This window comes from Lissotriton helveticus, chromosome 1_1 (genome assembly GCF_964261635.1).
Source record: "Lissotriton helveticus chromosome 1_1, aLisHel1.1, whole genome shotgun sequence".
Taxonomy (NCBI): domain Eukaryota; kingdom Metazoa; phylum Chordata; class Amphibia; order Caudata; family Salamandridae; genus Lissotriton; species Lissotriton helveticus.
In genome coordinates this window covers 2,083,571,606-2,083,595,806 of record NC_136057.1, presented here as the reverse complement: position 1 = coordinate 2,083,595,806, position 24,201 = coordinate 2,083,571,606, and the positions used below count along the sequence as shown (strand labels likewise).

Sequence of the window (24,201 nt, the reverse complement as noted above, 5' to 3'; positions counted from 1 at the left end):
ACAATCATCTACCTGCCTTGGACCCAGGACACTGGATTTGCAGGATGCGTATTTCCACATTCCCTTCCTGTCTCCCCATTGGCGCTACCTGTGGTGTACGGTAGGCCAGGAGCATTTTCAGTTGTCTGTGCTCCCTTTTGGCCTTACCAGCACCCCTCGGGTGTTCACCATGATGATGGCAGTGGTCGCAGCTCATCTGCGCAGATGAGGGGGAGCCAGTCTTACCTATCACAGAGACTAGCTGCTGAAGCCGGGCTCATCCCAGACTGTCATTTCCCACCTCCAGACTAAGGCGAACCTCCTGCATTTGCTGGGGTTCACTAGCAAAGTGCCAAAGTCACACCTGACTTCCTCTCAGACGCTCCTTTACATCTGACCCATTCTGGATACAGTGCAGTTTCGGGCTTATCCTCCCAAATGACAAGTCCAGGATATTCAGGATATGATACTGATTTTCCAGCCTCTATCCTGTATTTCGGTGAGCCTCATAGCCTCCTGCATCCTGCTAGTGACACATGCCAGCTGGCATATGCGGGCTCTGCAGTGGGACCTGAAGTTCCAGCAGGCGCAACATCAGGGGAATTTCTCCGACATGGTCCAGATCTTGGAGGGAACTCCACAGGACCTGCAGTGGTGGCTTATGAACCGTGATTCAGTCAGCGGCACTACCCTTTTCCTTCCCCAAACAGATCTCAGAGTAGCAACAGATGCATCACTTCTGGGATGGGGTGGCCATCTGGGAGAAGTGGAGATCAGAGGACTCGGGTCTCTGGTGGAATCCGGACTCCACATCAACATGTTGGAGTTCTGTGCAATCTGACTGGAAGCCTTTCTACCCTCCATCAAAGGAAGGCCAGTGCAAGTGCTCACTGACAACATGTCCCGGGGTGAGTGGGGACTTGGGGATCGGGCTGGCCTCTTCTACGCTAGAAAGAACCCGGGGCGACCGGTCAAGAGAAGTAGAGCCAGAGAACTTAAAAAGAGTTTTCAAGGAAGGTTTTATTTGCGTATATGTTTTTCCCCTCCTGCTGGTGATGCGTTCTCTGGCGAATGCTGCGGGATCAAAGGCCGTGGTGCGAGGAGGATCCAGCTTGCCTCGGGTGCCAGATCAGATCGTCCTTAGGGCCAGGTATCACCGTCTGCAGAGAAAGAGACAAAAGGAAGTATTAGGGCGGGGTTATGGGGACTACACGTTGTAGGGCCTGGAGTGAGGGAAACCAGTGACAAGTGTATTCTCCAAGCAGGGATCATGAGGTAGTGCTCGTGAGTTTTAAGGGTTTCTAAGGAGGAGAGCTTTACACAGGTCTGTACAGTTTTACAACTATTCAGTAGGCGGGACTCTGTGTCCCATCCAACCCGACCCAGGGCCCCGTACCTGTTGGAGCCACGCTCCTCCCGTGGGAACGTGGCGGGGCAGCTCGTAGTTCTGTTGGCCTCCTGGCTTCTCCGTCTCCTCTCCGGTCCTCGGGTTGGTCTCCGTCTCCTCGCTGTAACCGCTCACTCGTTCTCCGCCTTCTCTCCTCGCCTCCAGGGAAACGCCGTCCGTCGCTTCCTGGTTCCGGGCTTCTTGTGACGCTGGCACATCTCTCCATAGGGGTGTGGCTTCCACCACGGTACCGATTCCTTAAAGTGGCAGGGTTCTTTTCCGTCCGTGGTCGGCCACCAGTACTCGGGGTCTCCAGTCCGCCAGTCGTCGTCAACGTCACTACCAAGCTGCTGCAGGGAGGGAACGGAGGTATGTGAAATAGAGGGGTCGGACCACCAGTCCATAGTCTGAGCCCCCTTCATGGGGCCCGCCGTCTCACCCAGGGGGCCCACCCCGTCACACACCTCCCCCCCTGGACTCTCCCGATCGGGGAGAGGAAACACCCGGGAAAGGAAGTCCGCATTCCCATTGTCCTTCCCTTTTTTGTGCAGAACTAAAAAGGAGTAAGGTTGTAGAGAGAGGAACCAACGGAGGACACGGGGATTGTGACTGCTGTTACAGTGCATCCATCGTAACGGGGAATGATCAGTATGGAGGATGAATGGCCGTCCCTCCAGGTAATAATGCAACTTCTCTATCACCCACTTGATGGCCAAACACTCCCGCTCTATGGTGGAATACCTTGTCTCCCTGGGGAATAGCATCCTGCTTATAAACATTATAGGGTGCTCAAGACCATCGGTACCTCTCTGGGACAGGACAGCCCCTACCCCTACATTGGAGGCATCAGTGGCCAGAACAAAGAGTTTATCAAAGTCTGGTGATATCAAAACAGGGGCAGAGGTCATGGAGGTTTTGAGAACAGCAAATGCCGTCAAAGCTACCGGGGAGGGATGGTGTAATTCTCGGGGTTTCACTTCCTTACGCAACAGGTCTGTAAGGGGAGAGGCTATTTCTGCGAAGTTGGGAATAAAACGTCTGTAATAGCCTATGAGGCCTAAAAAGGCTCTCAACTCCCTTTTTGTAGATGGAAAGGTGACTTCGTTGATGGCTTTCACTTTATCTGTCTGTGGGGCTATGTGGCCCTACCCCAGAACGTACCCCAGGTAGTTCACTTTGGTAAAAGCGGCTCTGGTCTTTTTGGCATTGATATGTAGTCCTGCCTGACATAGGGCGGTCAATATGGTCTGTATGTGCTGTAGGTGTTTGTCCCAACTCCGGCTGAAGATGACTATGTCATCCAGGTACTCTGAACTGAATGACAGAGGCCGTCATCAGTGACAAAGGCTGTTTTCTTCCGGTCTTCCTCACGAAGGGGCACCTACCAGTATCCCTTCGTGAGGTCTAGGGTGGTTATGTACATGGCGTCTCCGATCTTCTCTATCAGTTCATCTACCCTTGGGATAGGGTATGTGTCAAAGGTGGAGATCGCATTCAGAGCCCGAAAATCCATACAAAACCGTTTGGATCCGTCGGGTTTTGGGATCATCACGATCGGGGAGGACCAGTTGCTGCACGAGGGCCTGATTACACCTAGGTTCAACATCTCCCGGATTTCTTTCTTCATGGCTTCCCGTCGTGCGGCGGGGATCCTGTAGGGCTTCTGTTTTACGATCTTCCCGCTGGTGGTATCGATTCGGTGCTCTACGATGTCGGTCTTTCCGGGACGATCCGAGAAGATGGTTGAAAAGGGGAGCAGGACTCTGTGAAAGGCTTCCTCCTTCTGTTGGGTCAACTCGGGATTTACCACTAGTTTCTTCAATGTGGAGGGTGGTATTGTTGAAGAAGACACTACGTGTACCCCTCTAGGAGCTGTTCCCAGCCACTCCTTCAACAGGTTGATGTGGTAACACTGTGTTTTCCTTGCAGACAGGCGCAACCTATAGGTGGTATCCCCTATTGTTTCCTCAGTCTGGTAGGGCCCCTGCCATTCACTCTTGTTTTTCCCGCTTATAGAGGGTAACAACACCAGGGTCCATTTCCCCACAGAGAGACGCCGCAATCTCTTCCCCTTGTCATAATTCCTATTTTGTTGTCCTTGTTTATGTTCCAGATTGGAGGAAGCGAGGTTTCGCAATTTACCTAATTTAGTCTTCAGATGCATCGTATAATCAAGGACAGATTTCTGTTCTTGTATCTCCTCAGACTCCCACAAGTCTTTGGTTATTTCTAAAAGGGACCGAGGGAGGCGTCCATACAATAGCTCAAACGAAGAGCACCATAGACTGCTTTGTTTTTGAGCTCGTAGGACGTAAAGGGCCAATGGCAATAGCCGATCCCAGTCCGGCCTTTCGGACGTCAGCATCTTCTTGAGGGTGTTTTTCAGTGACTGGTTGTACCTTTCTACCAGCCCGTCAGTCTGGGGGTGGTAGACAGAGGTTTTCAGATGCCGTATGTCCAGTGTCTTACAGATTTCCTTCATCAGCTTGGAGGTAAACGGCGTTCCTTGATCCGTCAACACTTCTTTGGGAAACCCCACTCTAGAGAACAACTCCACAAACAGATCCGCAATGGCCGCGGTGGTGGGGGCTCTTAAGGGAAATGCTTCGACAAATCTAGTGGCGTAGTCCACGAGCACCAATGCATAAACATACCCTTTCGTGGACTTAGGCAGGGGACCAATCAAATCCATGCCCACACGTTCAAAGGGGACTCCAATGATGGGCAGAGGTTGTAACGGGGCGGCAATAGGGCGATTCGTATTCCGTCTCTGACACATCTCGCATTTGGCACAGTACTCTTGCACTTCTTTATATATACCTGGCCAAAAGAAATATCTCAGGATGTTGTCGGTGTTTTTTTTTTTACCGGCGTGTCCTGCGGTGAGATGCGTATAAGCAAAGAAGAGCACTTGTTCTCTGAACGATCGCGGTACCAGTAACTGTGGCTGGCTTTTCTCCTGGGTTTGCCTGTATAGTAAGCCGTTCTGTATGAGGAATCTAGGGTGGATCGGGGTCTGTGCTCCCTGCTGAGCTTGAGCACTCTCCCACGCGTTGATTAGGGTTCGGTCTTCAGCCTGAGCAAACCGGAAGCTACGATCTGTTGTCCATGGCTCGGGGGTGAGGTAGGTAGGTATGGGTGCACCGTCTTTTGGCTGGGAAGGCGTGTGAGTCTTCCTAAACAGGGAAAGGAAGTCCGGATTGCCAACCCCTAAAATGACGTCCTCAGGCAAAGAATCCACAACCCCTACTCTTACAGTAGAGGTACCCTTATCCTTGGGTATTAGGGTGATAGAGGCCAGGGGGTAGGGCTTAATGTCCCCATGGATGTATCTTATGTGTACTATCGCCCTTGGGGCGTACTGGCTGGGTAGGACAAAGCGCTCCTGAACCACGGACTGTCGACACCCAGAGTCTATTAGGGCCCTCACCTTATGGCCATTCATCCACATACTTACATAGAAAGAAGCCCCCATTTCTGCAGAGTATAGGACATTCCTGGGAAGATATCCAACTTCTATCGGCTCCTCGGGGGGTCGTTTTCTAGGACACATCCGTGCAATGTGGCCCTATTACCCGCACTCTAAGCATTGGGGCCCTCTCAACATTGGAGAGATCATTCGGGAGGTTTGATTCGTACCGGTTCCATGCTAGGTTTGATTTTTCTATCTGTCTTTGGAGGTATAGGATGTTTGGTAGATTTCTCGTTTTCCCAACAGGTGTTCTTGGGCTGAGCTCTAGCATAGTTCGCCGCCATTTCGATGGCTTGTTCGATTCCTAAACCGGAATGTTGACGCAGCCATCTCTGGGAGGCATAGGGAAGAGCGTCCATGAATTGCTCCAAATAGACCATGTTTAGTATTTCCTCCTCGGTACTGGTTTCAGGCTTCAACCATTTATCTGCAGCCATTTTGAGGCGGAAGAAGAGGGTCTTGGGATTCTCTCCGGGGATGCCTCTCTCCTCCCTGAACCTCATTCGGTATGCTTCTTGGTCTAGACCTAAGTGGTCCAGGATCACTCCTTTGATTACAGCGTAGGGCGTGTTCCATAAGGGATTTGTGGCCTGATAGGCGGATTTCGCCTCTCCCGTGAGCAATGAGGCAAGGAAGAAGGGCCATTTGTCTTCGGGCCATCCTAAGGCCCTGGCGGCTCTCTCAAAGTTCATCAGGAAGGCGTCTGGGTCTTCCCCGTGGAGGTATTTTTGCAGCACTATGCCAGATGGGTTCGGAGTGTGTACTCTTACTTCTCCAAGAGGGGTTATGGGTGGAGGCGACACATTTTTCAGGCTCTCGATATGAGCAGTGATGGTGGATTTAAACAACTCTCAGTCGGCCTGCGCCAAAGACAACTGTCGTTCTACAGCCCACTCGAGCTTCTCTTGTCCCTTTATCATGTGTTGGATTAGGGCGTCCATCTCGCTTTTGCAGATGGTCTGGTCTTGTGATCCTACTTCTGACACTAGCTGTCCCGGGGTGAGTGGGGACTTGGGGATCAGCTGGCCTCTTCTACGCTAGAAAGAACCCGGGGCGACCGCTCAACAGAAGTAGAGCCAGAGAACTTAAAAAGAGTTTCAAAGAAGGTTTTATTTGTGTATGTTTTTCTCCTCCTGCTGGTGATGGGTTCTCTGGCGAATGCTGCGGGATCAAAGGCCGTGGTGCGAGGAGGATCCAGCTTGCCTCGGGTGCCGGGTCAGATCGTCCTTAGGGCCAGGTATCACCGTATGCAGAGAAAGAGACAAAAGGAAGTATTAGGGCCGGGTATGGGGACTACACGTTGTAGGGCCTGGAGTGAGGGAAACCAGTGACGAGTGTATGCTCCAAGCAGGTATCGTGAGGTAGTGCTCGTGAGTTTTAAGGGTTTCTAGGGATGAGAGCTTTACACGGGTCTGTACAGATTTACAACTATTCAGTAGGAGGGACTCTGTGTCCCATCCAACCCGCTACACGGCCCCGTACCTGTTGGAGCCACGCTCCTCCCGTGGGAACGTGGCGGGGCAGCTCATAGTTGCATTGGCCTCCTGGCTTCTCCGTCTCCTCTCCGGTCCTCGGGTTGGTCTCCGTCTCCTCGCTGAAACCGCTCACTCGTTCTCTGCCTTCTCTCCTCGCCTCCAGGGAAACGCCGTCCGTCGCTTCCTGGTTTCGGGCTTCTTTTGACGCTGGCGCGTCTCTCCATAGGGGCGTGGCTTTCACCACGGCATCCGATTCCTTAAAGTGGCAGGGTTATTTTCCGTCCGTGGTCGGCCACCAGTACTCCAGTCCGCCAGTCATCGTCAACGTCACTACCAGGCTGCTGCAGGGAGGGAACGGAGGTACGTGAAATAGAGGGGTCGGACCACCAGTCCATAGTCTGAGCCCCCTTCATGGGGCCGGCCGTCTCACCCAGGGGGCCCACCCAGTCACACAACACCACCTCCATGTGGTACTGCAACAAACAGACCGGAGTGGGGTCATGGGCTCTTTGTCAACAGGTTTTGCATATCTGGACAAGGCTCGAACAGCAGGGAATGTCCCTGGTGGTTCTACACTTGGCAGGTTTCTTCTCTGAACATCATGGGGGACGAACTCAGCAGTTGATGACTAGCAGATCACAAGTGGCATCTCCATCTGGAGGTGGCACAAGGCCTCTTTCAATAGTGGGGCGAGCCTTGCTGAGATCCGTTCGATTCCGCAGAGAACTTGCAATGTCAGCAGTTTTGTGTGCTGGGGTTTCCAAGGCGGCTCTCGCTCAGAGACTCTTTTTGTCTCAAGTGGAGCTCAGGCCTCTTGTACGCCTTTCCGCCCATACCAGTCCTGCCCAGAGTTCTCAGAAGATCTGTCCTTGTAGCTTTGGATTGGAAATGAAGAGTCTGGTATCCTGAGCATGTTCCGTTGCGGCAGTAGGGGGGAGGGTCCTCCAGCCAAAGTTAACAACTCTGCACATTCTTGCATGAAGATTGAGCAGTAGTTGATAGCTTTCGACCTTTTGCCTGAAGTCTGTTATTCTGGCAGCGAAACGCCCATCCACTGAGACGGTATAAACCTACAAATTTGTAATGTATTGTACAGAGAAGTTTTTTACCCTCTTTATGCTACCCTTTCTGATATTTTGCTTTTTATTTTGTCCCTTGCCCAGAAGGGCTCTGGGCACCTTGAAAGGGTACCTTTTGACTTTGTCTGCCTTGCTGAGGCTGCCAGATCAACCTTAACTTTTTAAATCTCCAAATGTAAATAGATTCATGAAACGACTGGGCATCCTTCCAACTTGTCCAAAAGGTCCTACTCCCCACCCATGGGAAAGGTCACCTGCTCGACCCTATCTTTTCCAACCTCGGAAACTTGGTTGGGCTCACACCTTCCCCTCTACCATGGACTGGCCATTTCCTAATCCCTCTACTCTGGACACATCCTCATACCACACCCTGCCTCCCCCCCCCCCCGCCGCGCTCTTTACTTCGACCCTGGTCCAAATTACCTGTAGAGAAATGGATACACAAACTGAACAGATCACAATCCAGCCCCACCACCGACCCTGAGATAAACAATGAAAACTTTCACAACTGGATTGAGGGTTCTCTCAACATGGTGCTCCCTAAAGTATCAGCCCAAAGGAAAACGGGCTCCCTACGCTCTCCATACCCAACCTGCGTACCCTAAGGCAGCTTAGTAAAAAAGCTGAGAGAAGATGGAGAAAAGACTTTTCACCCACAAAAAAACTAGAATATAAATCGACCCTTCGCCACTACAAATCAGAAATTAAAACTGCACAATCCTCCTTCTATGAGGGAAATATTCTAGCAGCTAGCAACTCCCCCCGCAAAATTTTTCATATTGGCACCAAACTAATGAAGAACCCTGGCCCCCCAGCACCCTTGGACTCCTCTAACCTCCGATGCACTGAATTGGCAAACTCTTTTCACTCAAAAATTCAGATCATCCTTACTCACCTTCCTCAAAAAGTCCAGATGAACCCCCAGGGACATACGAGCGAGGACAGGCAACCCGACAAACCAGAACTTAGGTCATTTCCCCCTGTAACCCACGACTCCTTCCTTACCCTACTATCCTCTCTAAAAAGTGACTCGCACCTAGACCCTGCTCCCCCCAACATAATGGCACTGGCTGGATCTACCATTGCCCTTTGGCCACTGAGCTTATCAATACCTCCCTTAACTCTAGTACGGTTCCCACTGTGTGGAAAAAAGCAATGGTCCGCGCCCTCCTGAAAAAAACGAATCTGGACCTCACAGACCTGGCCAACTTTAGACCCATCTCTCTACTACCTTGCATCAGCAAAATAACAGAAAAACACATTAATCGCACCCTTTCTTTTTTCCTCAAAAAAAATGGCGTCCTCCAGCCCTCTCAAACCGGCTTCCGCCCCGGCCAGGGGACAGAGACCGCTATTTTGTCAGTGGTGGAGGAAACTAGGAAAATCCTGGACGCAGGAGGTACAGCCGCAGTCATCCTCCTAGACCTAAGCGCGGCCTTCGACACGGTCAGCCACCCTCTCGTGGTTCACCGCCTCAAGAGGGCAGGAGTGTCCGGGACAGCCCTAAAATGGCTGCAGTCCTTCCTTCCAAGACAATCACACGTCACAAAATTTGCCACTAGGGTGTGGAGTACCCCAGGGCTCCTCTCTCAGTCCCACCCTTTTTAATGTTTATATGGCCCCACTGGCAGAGATAGTGTCCCCATTCGGAATCCACGTGGTGACCTATGCTGGTGACGCGCAATTGGTAGTAGCCCTGAGCCACCCTGGCCAACAAATCAAGGACCTCCAATCCTGCCTGGAGGAAGTCGTGAAATGGATGAATCTCTCCCAGTTGAGACTTAACGGAGAGAAGACCGAACTCATGATATTAGGCGACCGTTTGAGCATCGATCTAAACACGCTCTGGCCACTCTCAATGGGAGTACCACCTACCCCCAAAACGGAAATAAAAAGCCTAGGAATATGGCTAGACCAGAACCTCACCTTCAAAACTCAGGCTAGGAAGACAGCCGCCACATGTTATGGCCTGATCTGAATCATTCGGAAAGTCATTCCCCTCCTCCCCCCTCTCGCAAAAAGACTAGTCACCCAGGCCCTCATCCTATCCAGACTGGATTATGGCAATGCCCTATATTTAGGTGCCCCCAAAGAAGTCATTTCCAAGCTACAAATTATACAGAATTGGGCCACAAGACTGCTTACCAATACCCCCGCTCGCTGCTCAGCAAAGCCTGCCTTACGATCTCTGAATTGGCTACCAGTCCAGCAGAGAATTAACTTCAAAGCCCTCTGCATTGCACATAAATCTCTGAATAAACAAGGGCCCCTAATCATCAGAGACATGATTACCCCTTACAGAGCTAACAGGTCACTTCGCTCCAACGAGCTCCACCTTGCAACCATTCCCAGAATAAAAAAGACCATGAGCGGAGGTAGGCTTTTTTCAATCAATGCATCCAAATTATGGAACGCCCTCCCAATCCACCTACGGAGTGAGCATGATCATCTAAAATTCTACAAACAATTGAAGACCTGTCTATTCACATAGACTCTCTCCATTTCATCCTTCGCACTCCTTCAGCGCTGGGAGGCCTACGGGTAGCCACGCGCTTTACAAATGCCTAAAAAAAAAAAATATGTTCCCTCCTGCTCATTTCAGTATGCCTTAGTGGCACCTTAAATTGGTTCTCACTTTCCTAATGTGCGCTCCTTTCAAGCCTCTGCATAAAAGCCTTCTCCAGCTGCTCACCATCAAAACAGCCTTCTTAGTGGCAATTACATCTGCCAGGAGTGTGAGCGAGCTGCAAGCTTGATTGTCCAAGCCCCCCAGGGCTCGAAGAATCCGCTCGCATTTGCAAGCCAGATTTAGGCGCCTATTAAGATGGCGGACGGACCTGGGTCCGTCCGCCACCCCCGAGGTGGAGGGACCATCTGTAGGGGCAGTGGCGGTCCCTCCGGTGCAATTAGGATGTGACCGCCACCCTGGCGGTCACATCCCGTATAGTTAACCTTGCAACGGGTGCAGCTTGAAGCAGCACCCGCCGCAAGGTTAAAAATGCATGATTTGCATTTGCATGCACAAAGCGGCAGGCACCGCACGGTGCCTGCCGCTTTGTGCATGCAAATGCAGGGGGGTACCATAGGTACCCCCATGTGCACTCCCCACCCCCTGACACCCTGGGGGCCCGCAAGGGCCCCCCAGAAGCTATTGTCCAGATGCTTTTTCACGGCTGTAAATCTGCCGTAGAAAAGCATGTTTCCAAACCCATCGTAATTTGGCTGGCGGTGTCTTGCAGACACTGCCACCAAATTGCATCCAACACCCGCGGATCAGCGGCGGACGGACCTGCCGTCCGCCGCTGATCCCACCGCCATCATAATCTGGCGGTGTGTGTTTTGAAGGTCCGCAGCGGTGATTCCGCATCCTCCAGGCCGGCGGTGGCTTCCACCGGCCCGGAGGATGCGGAATCACCGCAATCATAATCGACCCCTATATTAGGGCAAGCTATTTTTTAGGTCCTACTCACCTTTTCTGGTGAATAGGTAGACAGACTGACTTTTGACCTCTGTCTCTGAAAGCAGAGCAAGTGTGACATGACAGCAAGATTTAAAGGCATCTTTATTGCTCACAAAGTGAATGAGCAAGAAAAATGCCTTTAAATGTTGTTAATTTGTCACATTTGCTCACAGAGGACAGGTGCATTACAGTTAGGTCGAGTATATTTTGGAAGTTACTAGACCTGCAGGTCTAGTAAGAATCTTTAGTTTTTTCGAGCCCTGCCCCCCTTTCTTACAATATAGCCCTGAAAAATTAGTGCTTCATACTATGTATGGCCTCTTTCCTTTCGAAAGTGGTGACTCCATTTCCTGTGGGGCATTCTGTCATCTTGCCCATTTTCTATGCTCCTATGCATCCCTCCAAAAAAGAGGAGCGACCCCACCACCTGGACCCAAAAAGACCATTGTTGTTTTACCATGACTGCACGAAAGAGTTTCGGGTGGACGGCCAACTCTTCGTTGTGTACATTGAAGCAAAGAAAGTTTGTGCATTGCAGAAGAGGACCATCTCCCAGAGGGTCAGCCTCTGCTTTAAAATGTGCTATGCTCTGGCCAAAAAGCAACCTCCTGACGGCATTAGGGTTTATTCCACCAGAACTAAGGTTGCTACCTCTCCTCTGCTCTGCTTTGAAACATGGAGACTCTGTCTTGGACATCTGTCAGGCAGCAACATGGACATCCTTGCACACATTCACCAAACATTACTGCCTGGATAGTCATGTCCACAGGAACAGCCATTTTGGCATCTCAGTCCTGCAGGACTTCCTGTTTTAAATTTGTCTGCAGCCCCTCCCCCAGGGATGGCATTGCTTGGGTATCTATTCAAAGGTAATGAATCTGTGGCTAGATTTCTCTATCAGATAGATAAGTTACTTAGCTTCTCTAACCCACCAATGTGAGGACTGTTCGTGGCTCCGCGTTTCTGGTGTGGAAAATCGTGACAAGTAAATTACGTCAGCACGCAGAGATGGCACCTACAAAGGTGACGTAGACATCACTTACAGAGCGGACTACACCGACGACGTCACACAGAGCCGACCAACACCACCTACTGGTGCACAGGGGTATTGCTCACAGGAAAATCTTCTGGATCCATTCTTACATCTGGTAAATTCAAAGGTAAGGAATCTGCGGCTAGATCATGTCTCTACCAGATAAGGTGTTACCTAAGGTAAGTAACTTGTCTAATTGGGTTTGTTAAAGTTGTTGTGAGGTATGAAATAATGCCTATTTTTGACACTGATTTGCCCCAATTAAAAATGTGTCAATGGATATCTTTAAGAAGTTATGGTGTCCTTTTAAAAAAAAATAATGTGCATCATGCAGCTTTCAGGTAATTTGAGTATGGGGTCTATGTGGGGTTGTGTGAACTGATACAGGGCAGTCTTCAATGTTCCATATATTCATGTATCTCCAGGGTCATCTGTTTAAAATAACTCCATACATCGTAACTGTTCTATAATGTAATAGTATGAAATATCTATATAACTGACTATTTTGTGTTGCAGCATGTATCATCAAAGGGTTACATTTGTTGCCCGAGATACATTTATGAAATTTCTTAAATAATCATAAAATCAATTTACTTGAAAGAATCTTTAACCTTGGGTCTCCTAAAGCACTAAACGTTATATTTAAATATCGTGACTTCGTCTGTCTTTAGTAAATCATCAGTAATGGTTTCTAAAAGTAAGTATGATGTACATAGGTAGTTAAGTATGCAAATCATGAAATATTTCAACATTAGAGATTTTTTTTGTCACTGGTAAGGAACTTGTCTCTTTACTGTCTTTTGCAGTGCAGTAGCCTTTAAGATCAACTCTGTCTACCTTGATGTTTGTGTTTATTTTAGACTGGACCCATTCTTCGATCGTGTTCCTCTCCAAAAAGATGCACATGTGGACACTGGTCTTTATCAAGAGCAGGAGTTTTCTTCATTGGCAAAGAGGATGGCGATGTCGATATATGGGACATATTGGAGAAAACGCATGAACCATCCCAAAGTCAAAACATTTCTACAACAGTAATAACCTGCATCAGACCTTGGATTGTCTCTTGTAAGTACATGTAGAAGTCTCTCTCTCCCATCACACACCCTCATCCATCCATTTGTCTTTTCTTCTTTCTGTCCACTTTTCATTCATCCTAAAAAACACATTATAAAGGTGACATTACAATTACAATGTGAAGTTACAAAAGTGATGTAATGTTTATGACTACGCACAGACACCAGCAATGGGTCATTTAAGGAATTATAAACATTACAACAGTAGCCTAATACCAGGCAGAACCCTGCAACATTGCTTTGATCAGTATTCAATATTTTATTCTTTTACGGTCTGGCCACAGAGAAATTTAGTTTCTCCGTTGACCTAAATAATTATATAAAATGATATAATGAAACAGAAAACGTACAGATAATGACGTTTTGTCAGCCCTTTTAAGTCATTGCATAGGTTTTCTTTTCTTTTTCTTTTTTAATAAAAAAGAGATACATTTTACATACTACATTCATCTCTGCGAGAAGGCCATATAATCTTAAATACATTTCAGATAAATACATTACTGTAATTTTCGTAAATACTAATAAATTAAATATTAATCCCTAAATATTACATTGCATATCTTCACTCTTTCCATCTTTTGCGTTATACTAAATTCTTTCATTCCAAGACCTCCCATAGCCTGCAAAACTTCTCATATGAGACTGATCTTAAAGCATACCTTCTTTCCATTTCCTTAACTTTACTCAATTGTAATCGCCATTGCCTAAATGTTGGAATTAATTCCAATCTCCAATTTTGCAAAATAATTGATCTTGCAGTCAATACAAGAATGTATATCCTTTTTCTTTGCAAAAGATCCATTTATATGTCTGACGAATAAACCATAATTGCAGTTTGAGTGTCTGTAGATTGGGGTAATTCTAGAATGCGGAGACAATGTAATTCTATCTCATTCCAAAATACTCTAATACCTGGACAACTCCATATTATATGGGTCCATGTCCCTGCCCCCCCTTGATTACATTGGAAACAATTTGCTGAGATCCCCGGGTTTATTCACACATGTTGCATACCGTCACATGAAGCTGGGTCGAAAAAACTATGGTACTGTAGGCAACGCATGAGCGACCTTACTCAATATACCATCCATGGTCCCTGTCTACAAGGGATTGAAAACTCTTCATCTATAATGAAAAAGGATATGAAGTTTCTGGACCTCACAGGAGCATCCTGACCATATAAATCCTTCCCATTGTGACACCCCAACTACAGAGGAAACATCATTTGGAGGACCATCAATAGGGCACACTTATACAGGAACTACTTCCGTACATTCCGCAAACTTGGAAGAAAGAACTAATAGTATTCCAAATTCTGAAGCATTTTCTTTCTTTTACAATTGGAAATGATTCACCTGGACCACAACATCCCATACAGGACACACAAACATAGCCCCGAAGAAGTCCATTTGTGCGCAATGCATTGGCAATGGCAAAATAAGATAACAAGTTTTACAATGAAAGAATTTTGAATAAAGAAATCCATTTTTTAAGAAAAAGGTTGTGGGAGTGTGTGCATTATGTGATTCAATTATGATTCAACTTCAAATCTTTCATTGACCTGGACATTATTAGAAATGTTGATATTGAGTGGGTGCTGAGTCATATTCTTTTTAAAAAGAAGTGTACTTCAATGCCAGGTCTGGTAGGCCAAAAGTTGGCCAATGTTTTTCATTCAGTTCTTTATTGTTGTTTTATGCTTTACTCATCCTTTTGTGTTTGAGTTGTTGTCTTCAGATCACAGTAACTTAAAGCCAATAGTGTATTTTATTTGAACAATAAGAATCACATTTTCCTGTCATGTGCACCGAAAATAAAAAAGTTACTTTCTTTACCTGTTCAAGAACACTTGCTTGGCTTGCTAGGATTCAAAAAAGGGGGTGGTGATGGACAGAGCATCTGAATTAAACAGAACACTCATACCCAGTCAAAAGATCAGGGCTTGATCCATCACCGTTTTTTAGCTCAGTGCACCATCCCAGTTCAGAACCTGGCTACATGCAAATTAGTCTGCCCCTGGCCCAGTGCATCATGGGAACAGGGCAGACCAAACTACCAAGCCAATTCTTTACTGGAAAGGAAACAAGCTTCCGGGGACCGGTTTCTGGCATTGCAGCCGTCTTCGGCCCGGCTTGCTTGAATCCTAATGGTGCAGTGAGCAAGGGACTCACATCTGAGCATACCCTGCCACTCCTATAGTGGCTAAAACGATTCAGAAAAGGGGGTGGTGATGGACAGAGCATCTGAATTAAACAGAACACTCATACCCAGTCAAAAGATCAGGGCTTGATCCATCACCGTTTTTTAGCTCACTGCACCATCCCAGTTCAGAACCTGGCTATATGCAAATTAGTCTGTCCCTGGCCCAGTGCATCATGGGAACAGGGCAGACCAAACTACCAAGCCAATTCTTTACTGGAAAGGAAACAAGCTTCCGGGGACTGGTTTCTGGCATTGCAGCCGTCTTCGACCCGGCTTGCTTGAATCCTAATGGTGCAGTGAGCAAGGGACTCATGTCTGAGCATACCCTGCCACTCCTATAGTGGCCAAAACGATTCAGAAAAGGGGTGGTGATGGACAGAGCATCTGAATTAAACAGAACACTCATACCAGTCAAAAGATCAGGGCTTAATCCATCACCGTTTTTACGCTCACTGCACCATCCCAGTTCAGAACCTGGCTACATGCAAATTAGTCTGTCCCTGGCCCAGTGCATCATGGGAACAGGGCAGAGCAAACTACCAAGCCAATTCTTTACTGGAAAGGAAACAAGCTTCCGGGGACCGGTTTCTGGCATTGCAGCCGTCTTCGGCCCGGCTTGCTTGAATCCTGATGGTGCAGTGAGCAAGGGACTCACATCTGAGCATACCCTGCCACTCCTATAGTGGCCAAAACGATTCAGAAAAGGGGGTGGTGATGGACAGAGCATCTGAATTAAACAGAACACTCATACCCAGTCAAAAGATCAGGGCTTGATCCATCACCGTTTTTTAGCTCACTGCACCATCCCAGTTCAGAACCTGGCTACAGGCAAATTAGTCTGTCCCTGGCCCAGTGCATCATGGGAACAGGGCAGACCAAACTACCAAGCCAATTCTTTACTGGAAAGGAAACAAGCTTCCGGGGACCGGTTTCTGGCATTGCAGCCGTCTTCGGCCCGGCTTGCTTGAATCCTAATGGTGCAGTGAGCAAGGGACTCACATCTGAGCATACCCTGCCACTCCTATAGTGGCCAAAACGATTCAGAAAAGGGGGTGGTGATGGACAGAGCATCTGAATTAAACAGAACACTCATACCCAGTCAAAAGATCAGGGCTTGATCCATCACCGTTTTTTTAGCTCACTGCACCATCCCAGTTCAGAACCTGGCTACATGCAAATGAGTCTGTCCCTGGCCCAGTGCATCATGGGAACAGGGCAGACCAAACTACCAAGCCAATTCTTTACTGGAAAGGAAACAAGCTTCCGGGGACCGGTTTCTGGCATTGCAGCCGTCTTCGGCCCGGCTTGCTTGAATCCTAATGGAGCAGTGAGCAAGGGACTCACATCTGAGCATATCCTGCCACTCCCATAGTGGCCAAAACGATTCAGAAAAGGGGGTGGTGATGGACAGCGCATCTGAATTAAACAGAACACCTCTACCCAGTCAAAAGATCAGGGCTTGATCCATCACTGTTTTTTAGCTCACTGCACCATCCCAGTTCAGAACCTGGCTACATGCAAATTAGTCTGTCCCTGGCCCAGTGCATCATGGGAACAGGGCAGACCAAACTACCAAGCCAATTCTTTACTGGAAAGGAAACAAGCTTCCGGGGACCGGTTTCTGGCATTGCAGCCGTCTTCGGCCCGGCTTGCTTGAATCCTAATGGTGCAGTGAGCAAGGGACTCACATCTGAGCATACCCTGCCACTCCTATAGTGGCCAAAACGATTCAGAAAAGGGGGTGGAGATGGACAGAGCATCTGAATTAAACAGAACACTCATACCCAGTCAAAATATCAGGGCTTGATCCATCACCGTTTTTTAGCTCACTGCACCATCCCAGTTCAGAACCTGGCTACATGCAAATTAGTCTGTCCCTGGCCCAGTGCATCATGGGAACAGGGCAGACCAAACTACCAAGCCAATTCTTTACTGGAAAGAAAACAAGCTTCCGGGGACTGGTTTCTGGCATTGCAGCCGTCTTCGGCCTGGCTTGCTTGAATCCTAATGGTGCAGTGAGCAAGGGACTCACATCTGAGCATACCCTGCCACTCCTATAGTGTCCAAAACGATTCAGAAAAGGGGGTGGTGATGGACAGAGCATCTGAATTAAACAGAACACTCATACCCAGTCAAAATATCAGGGCTTGATCCATCACCGTTTTTTAGCTCACTGCACCATCCCAGTTCAGAACCTGGCTACATGCAAATTAGTCTGTCCCTGGCCCAGTGCATCATGGGAACGGGGCAGACCAAACTACCAAGCCAATTCTTTACTGGAAAGGAAACAAGCTTCCGGGGACCGGTTTCTGGCATTGCAGCCGTCTTCGGCCCGGCTTGCTTGAATCCTAATGGTGCAGTGAGCAAGGGACTCACATCTGAGCATACCCTGCCACTCCTATAGTGGCCAAAACGATTCAGAAAAGGGGGTGGTGATGGACAGAGCATCTGAATTAAACAGAACACTCATACCCAGTCAAAAGATCAGGGCTTGATCCATCACCGTTTTTTAGCTCACTGCACCATCCCAGTTCAGAACCTGGCTACATGCAAATTAGTCTGTCCCTGGCCCAGTGCATCATGGGAACAGGGCAGACCAAACTACCAAGCCAATTCTTTACTGGAATGGAAACAAGCTTCCGGGGACCGGTTTCTGGCATTGCAGCCGTCTTCGGCCCGGCTTGCTTGAATCCTAATGGTGCAGTGAGCAAGGGACTCACATCTGAGCATACCCTGCCACTCCTATAGTGGCCAAAACGATTCAGAAAAGGGGGTGGTGATGGACAGAGCATCTGAATTAAACAGAACACTCATACCCAGTCAAAAGATCAGGGCTTGATCCATCACCGTTTTTTAGCTCACTGCACCATCCCAGTTCAGAACCTGGCTATATGCAAATTAGTCTGTCCCTGGCCCAGTGCATCATGGGAACAGGGCAGACCAAACTACCAAGCCAATTCTTTACTGGAAAGGAAACAAGCTTCCGGGGACCGGTTTCTGGCATTGCAGCCGTCTTTGGCCCGGCTTGATTGAATCCTAATGGTGCAGTGAGCAAGGGACTCACATCTGAGCATACCCTGCCACTCCTATAGTGGCCAAAACGATTCAGAAAAGGGGGTGGTGATGGACAGAGCATCTGAATTAAACAGAACACTCATACCCAGTCAAAATATCAGGGCTTGATCCATCACCGTTTTTTAGCTCACTGCACCATCCCAGTTCAGAACCTGGCTACATGCAAATTAGTCTGTCCCTGGCCCAGTGCATCATGGGAACAGGGCAGACCAAACTACCAAGCCAATTCTTTACTGGAAAGGAAACAAGCTTCTGGTCCCCGGAAGCTTGTTTCCTTTCCAGTAAAGAATTGGCTTGGTATGCTCAGACATGAGTCCCTTGCTCACTGCACCATCAGGATTCAAGCAAGCCGGGCCGAAGACGGCTGCAATGCCAGAAACCGGTCCCCGGAAGCTTGTTTCCTTTCCAGTAAAGAATTGGCTTGGTAGTTTGGTCTGCCCTGTTCCCATGATGCACTGGGCCAGGGTCAGACTAATTTGCGTATCGCCAGGTTCTGAGCTGGGATGGTGCAGTGAGCTAAAAAACGGTGATGGATCAAGCCCTGATCTTTTGACTGGGTATGAGTGTTCTGTTTAACTCAGATGCTCTGTCCATCACCACCCCCTTTTCTGAATCATTTTGGCCACTATAGGAGTGGCAGGGTATGCTCAGACATGAGTCCCTTGCTCACTGCACCATCAGGATTCAAGCAAGCTGGGCCGAAGTCGGCTGAATTGCCAGAAACCGGTCCCCGGAAGCTTGTTTCCTTTCCAGTAAAGAATTGGCTTAGTAGTTTGGTCTGCCCTGTTCCCATGATGCACTGGGCCAGGGTCAGACTAATTTGCATATAGCCAGGTTCTGAGCTGAGATGGTGCAGTGAGCTAAAAAACGGTGATGGATCAAGCCCTGATCTTTTGTCTGGGTATGAGTGTTCTGTTTTACTCAGATGCTCTGTCCATCACCACCCCCTTTTCTGAATCGTTTTGGCCACTATAGGAGTGGCAGGGTATGCTCAGACATGAGTCTCTTGCTTACTGCACCATCAGGATTCAAGCAAGCCGGGCCCAAGACGGCTGCAATGCCAGAAACCGGTCCCCGGAAGCTTGTTTCCTTTCCAGTAAAGAATTGGCTTGGTAGTTTGGTCTGCCCTGTTCCCATGATGCACTGGGCCAGGGTCAGACTAATTTGCATATAGCCAGGTTCTGAGCTGGGATGGTGCAGTGAGCTCAAAAACGGTGATGGATCAAGCCCTGATCTTTTGACTGGGTATGAGTGTTCTGTTTAACTCAGATTCTCTGTCCATCACCACCCCTTTTCTGAATCGTTTTGGCCACTATAGGAGTGGCAGGGTATGCTCAGACATGAGTCCCTTGCTCACTGCACCATCAGGATTCAAGCAAGCCGGGCCGAAGACGGCTGCAATGCCAGAAACCGGTCCCCGGAAGCTTGTTTCCTTTCCAGTAAAGAATTGGCTTGGTAGTTTGGTCTGCCCTGTTCCCATGATGCACTGGGCCAGGGTCAGACTAATTTGCATATAGCCAGGTTCTGAGCTGGGATGGTGCAGTGAGCTAAAAAACGGTGATGGATCAAGCCCTGATCTTTTGACTGGGTATGAGTGTTCTGTTTAACTCAGATGCTCTGTCCATCACCACCCCCTTTTCTGAATCGTTTTGGCCACTATAGGAGTGGCAGGGTATGCTCAGACATGAGTCCCTTGCTCACTGCACCATCAGGATTCAAGCAAGCCGGGCCGAAGACGGCTGCAATGCCAGAAACCGGTCCCCGGAAGCTTGTTTCCTCTCCAGTAAAGAATTGGCTTGGTAGTTTGGTCTGCCCATTCCCATGATGCATTGGGCCAGGGTCAGACTAATTTGCATATAGCCAGGTTCTGAGCTGGGATGGTGCAGTGAGCTAAAAAACGGTGATGGATCAAGCCCTGATCTGTTGACTGGGTATGAGTGTTCTGTTTAACTCAGATGCTCTGTCCATCACCACCCCCTTTTCTGAATTGGCTTGCTAGGAAGCGCCCTTTTTCTATTTACTGTTTTCTTTATTTTCTCTTTAAAAATTAGTGCCAGATGCTTGCAGTGACAAATGTACCTGTCATACCAGCTTGCCAAGGCTGAACCTATTGATTTTGCCAAATGTCGTTTTTTTGTTTCTTTGTGATGTGCATGAGGCTTTGGTGACTTTTTCACACACACCCTGAGGGAATTACTCTGTCTAATTCATTACGTAATTCATATATTAAACATGGCCCCATAGGGGTCCATTACGATCCGCCCACCACAGTAGGGGAGCCAGGAACCAACCGCCGAAGTCCCAGGGTCCCGCCATGTAAATTAGGATGCGCCCGCCACACTGGCAGGCGCATCCTGGCCCCTTTACATTGCAGTGTAAATGGACTGTGCACTGCATTCCCATGCACTACATCGCAGGCACCACGTGGTGCCTGCCATGTAGTGCATTGCAATGAGGTAGGGTACCATAGTACCCCCCATGTGCACCCCCTAACCCCCAACACCATGGGGGCCCGCTACGGGCCCCCAACAGCAGAGACCGTGAGACTAGAGCCATTACCGCACTATTCATAATATGGATGGCGGTGTCTCATAGACACCGCCACCATATTGTGATCTATTTCCGCCTGGTCGACAAGTCGACCAGCAGAAAACTGGCGGACGGTCTTTCCGTCCGCCGGGGTCCCCCCGGCATACTAATATGGCGGGGGAAATGGGTGGGCAGAGGGAAATGTAGGGCGGATTTCCCTACATCGTAATCAGCCCCATAGTGTATGACATGTTGCCTTACTATTTATTCATACTTAATACCGCCTAGGAATAGGCCTATGCAGTCTCACATTATTTATTTTAAAGTGGATTGAGTGCGTTCTACTGTTACAGTACGGATCTTATATTTGAAATTTCAACCTGTAGATATAGTATGCAAATAAACACTTTGAGTCCTGTTTCATTGGTAGTGAATTCTTTTTAATTCTCAAATCCATTTTTCATTTGCGACAGCCAACACTGTTTTGCCCTCTAGTGCCACTAGACGCGAAACACGTGTTGGCTGTTGCAAATCATCAAATATTTGGTGTATCACTTGGGGCACGATGAAAAAATGGATTTGAGAATTAAAAATACTTATCTACCAATGAAACATGACTCGAAGTGTTTCTTTTACATACTACATTTACAGGTTGAAATTTCAAATATAAGATCCGTACTTTAACAGTACAACGCACTCAAAGCACTTTGCAACTATCTATAAAAGAGGCAAGTAAGGTCCAAACCTCGAGTAAGCGTTCTACCACCAGAAATAAAAGCGGCATTACCCTCCAGGGAGAGAATACTTGGACCTTAGACCTGTAACTCACATTATTTGTTGTCGTGCATATTTTCATATTGCCTGACATGGCTAGTACAATGGTTTCTCACCCAGAAGTGTCTACGCAGATAGCGGGCAGCATAACAATAGCAACTGCTACTAAAATGTGATGCATTCATTCATTAATCTTTATTTCGGCAATTTGCCATAAAAGATACATAAAATTGATACAAACAAAACAGCATCACTGTTACATCAAAATCGGATAAATGTGATGCACTAACAGCTTCTGCGCTGGATTCTTGCGTGAGCTGCCTGTGGTTAATGCTTGCCATGCTACTTCAGCAACAAGTGACTAAACCACTGAGCCCAGTAATGAGTTAACAAGTGTGTCTTCTCAGCCAGCAGGGTTACTAAGCACTTGCATGCTGAGAAAGCAGCCCCCGGCATACATCTGTTTAACCCTGTCTCCTCTACGTGAGGAAGAATGATCTTATATACATCTGAGAGCCGTGCTTATCACAAGGGCATCTGTCACCTGGCCTGTAAGTAACCGGGTATGTATGGAATTTACGTAGCTCCGCATATCCTAGAACAAATATCGACTGTGAATCTTACTAAGACAAAATAAAATGTTTTTTATTCTTTTTCCGCAAATTTTGTTTGCTAGTGTTTTTATTCCAATCCGTCTTTTCTGCAGCAGGTTAACTTAAAATGAACCCCCACAAATATGATTGCCTGTTCTGTGTTTTTATGATTTGGAAATTCGAAATGGAGAGGCTACTCTTATTCCCTTTGAGACAGCTGTCGTGCATGTTGTCGTCTCTTTCAAACGTGTATAGCCCACAGGCAGGGTGTGAGCTACCTGTCCTTTTATTCTTTCTCTGCATAGACCTGTTTATACTCGCTGCTCTGGGGTTAGGGGACTCTTAGCTGGTGTGGCCTTGTGACGGGGTGACCATTTTCCCCTTTTATTCAGTTATTTGTTGTAGCATCATTCACTTTTTGTATTAGGGTAAGTGACAGTATAGAACCGGCAGAAAAACTCTTGGAGCACAGGATGCAGAGACACAACTTAGACAACTGACCTTGTCAAAGCTAGCAAGCCTCCCTGGATTTTGTGGGGGAATCTTCACATCTTTGAGGACTCCATTTTAAATGAGGAGTTTCTTCTCACAATCCAATGGACGTTCACTGGCCGGTATCTTGCTCAGAGGCACTTCACCACAGCATCTTCATTCAAACCCTCTGGGGAAAGGAGGGGACTCTGTGTTCCTGCTTAGTTACGGGATTTGGCGACCTCACTGATGCTGTGTCCGAGCAACTCCATCGGTCAGTTTGGTAAGACTATGGGAATGATATTCCCAATAGCTGGATTTTCATGGTGGGCATTAGGCAAAGCGCTATTTTTGATTGACTCTTTATTAGGAAATGATCCCAAGTAATTCCTCACCTTTAGAATAATCACTTGGCATCAGGTTGGACCTAGAAGCTTTTCACATCACTGCTCCTGCATGCCAGTGGATGGCGTCATGAGGCTCTTCGTTGACTGTGTTGCACCCCGGAAGTGATGGAGTTGAGATAATATAGGTGCCATCCATGTGCATTAGTTAGTTAGTTAGTTACATTAGTTCTTTTCGTCCTGTGCCTTCAGACAACGATCTGGAACTGCGTTCCTCCTTTCTTCATTGTTTGAAAAATTTTCTCTCCCAAAAACAAAACCAGTGTACAAGGGAACTATGTCCTCTCCAAAGAGTATAGGTTTTAAACCAAGAAGGGCTGTCACAAACAGATATCCATGACAGGCCTCCCACGAGGTATACTTTTGATGTCTGGGCACAGGAACAATTCCAATTTGTGTGAGTAATGTACCCTCATGAACCCAAAATGAATCCGATTACGTGAAGCGGAGCTGTACGTCACTGAACACTGTAGGATATTACACAAGTCTCAACCTGGAACAGAAGCGCAGACCCGTTCCTGCTCCTGATGTTGCTCACGGCATAGGTCCTCATCATGGTTGAAGTGTTTAGGTATGTCCAAATCAAAGTTGAAGAGGAAGAATATGAAAAACAAGCAGGACTTTCGCCACTCTGTATCTCCAGATAAGTTGTGAGGGCATCAGCGTGCTCCTCGGTTTTGCTCCCAATCTACAGTGTAACCAATTTCACAACTGGTCTGGATGCACCACGAATCTCCTGGTCATCATTGACGTCGTAACAGATTAAGGCCTTCAGGGAGGCCATGTTGCGCATCTTTAGCACTGTTCTGGGATCCGCAGGGGTCTCCAGTTGGATTATCGCTGGCAGATATGTCCTCTGCACCGTCTGTGCCCCGAGAACCCGCTTCAGGTTCCGCACCAATGCCGACTTCAGTTTTGGTTCAAAGTCTGCTCCTGTTCCTTCGACATCAACGCCAGTGCTAAAGCCAATGACGCCATTGGAAGACCCTATATCGATTTCAGTTTATGACTCTGGGGCATGCTTATCTAGACCGAGGTCGTGCTTGGAATGCTTATTGATGTGCCTCGTACCCATTCCATGTTATTTTGGCACAAACTACCCCTGCAGAGGAGTCATTTTCAAGTACTCCACCTGCTTTTTGAGTCAGACTCTGATCAAAGTCTTCCGCCATTTGAAGATGACAATGCAGATGAT

The 24,201-nt window shown here is 47.9% G+C and overlaps 1 protein-coding gene across 1 annotated transcript in view; it reads left to right on the top strand.

The window, feature by feature from the left end:
• DNAI3 (dynein axonemal intermediate chain 3) overlaps positions 1-24,201 on the top strand; it is a 1,062,540-nt gene that overhangs the window by 907,535 nt on the left and 130,804 nt on the right. The window contains exon 20 of the mRNA XM_078645562.1: positions 12,746-12,950. Coding sequence (XP_078501688.1) covers positions 12,746-12,950 — 205 coding nt within the window. The remainder of the gene's footprint in view (positions 1-12,745; positions 12,951-24,201) is intronic.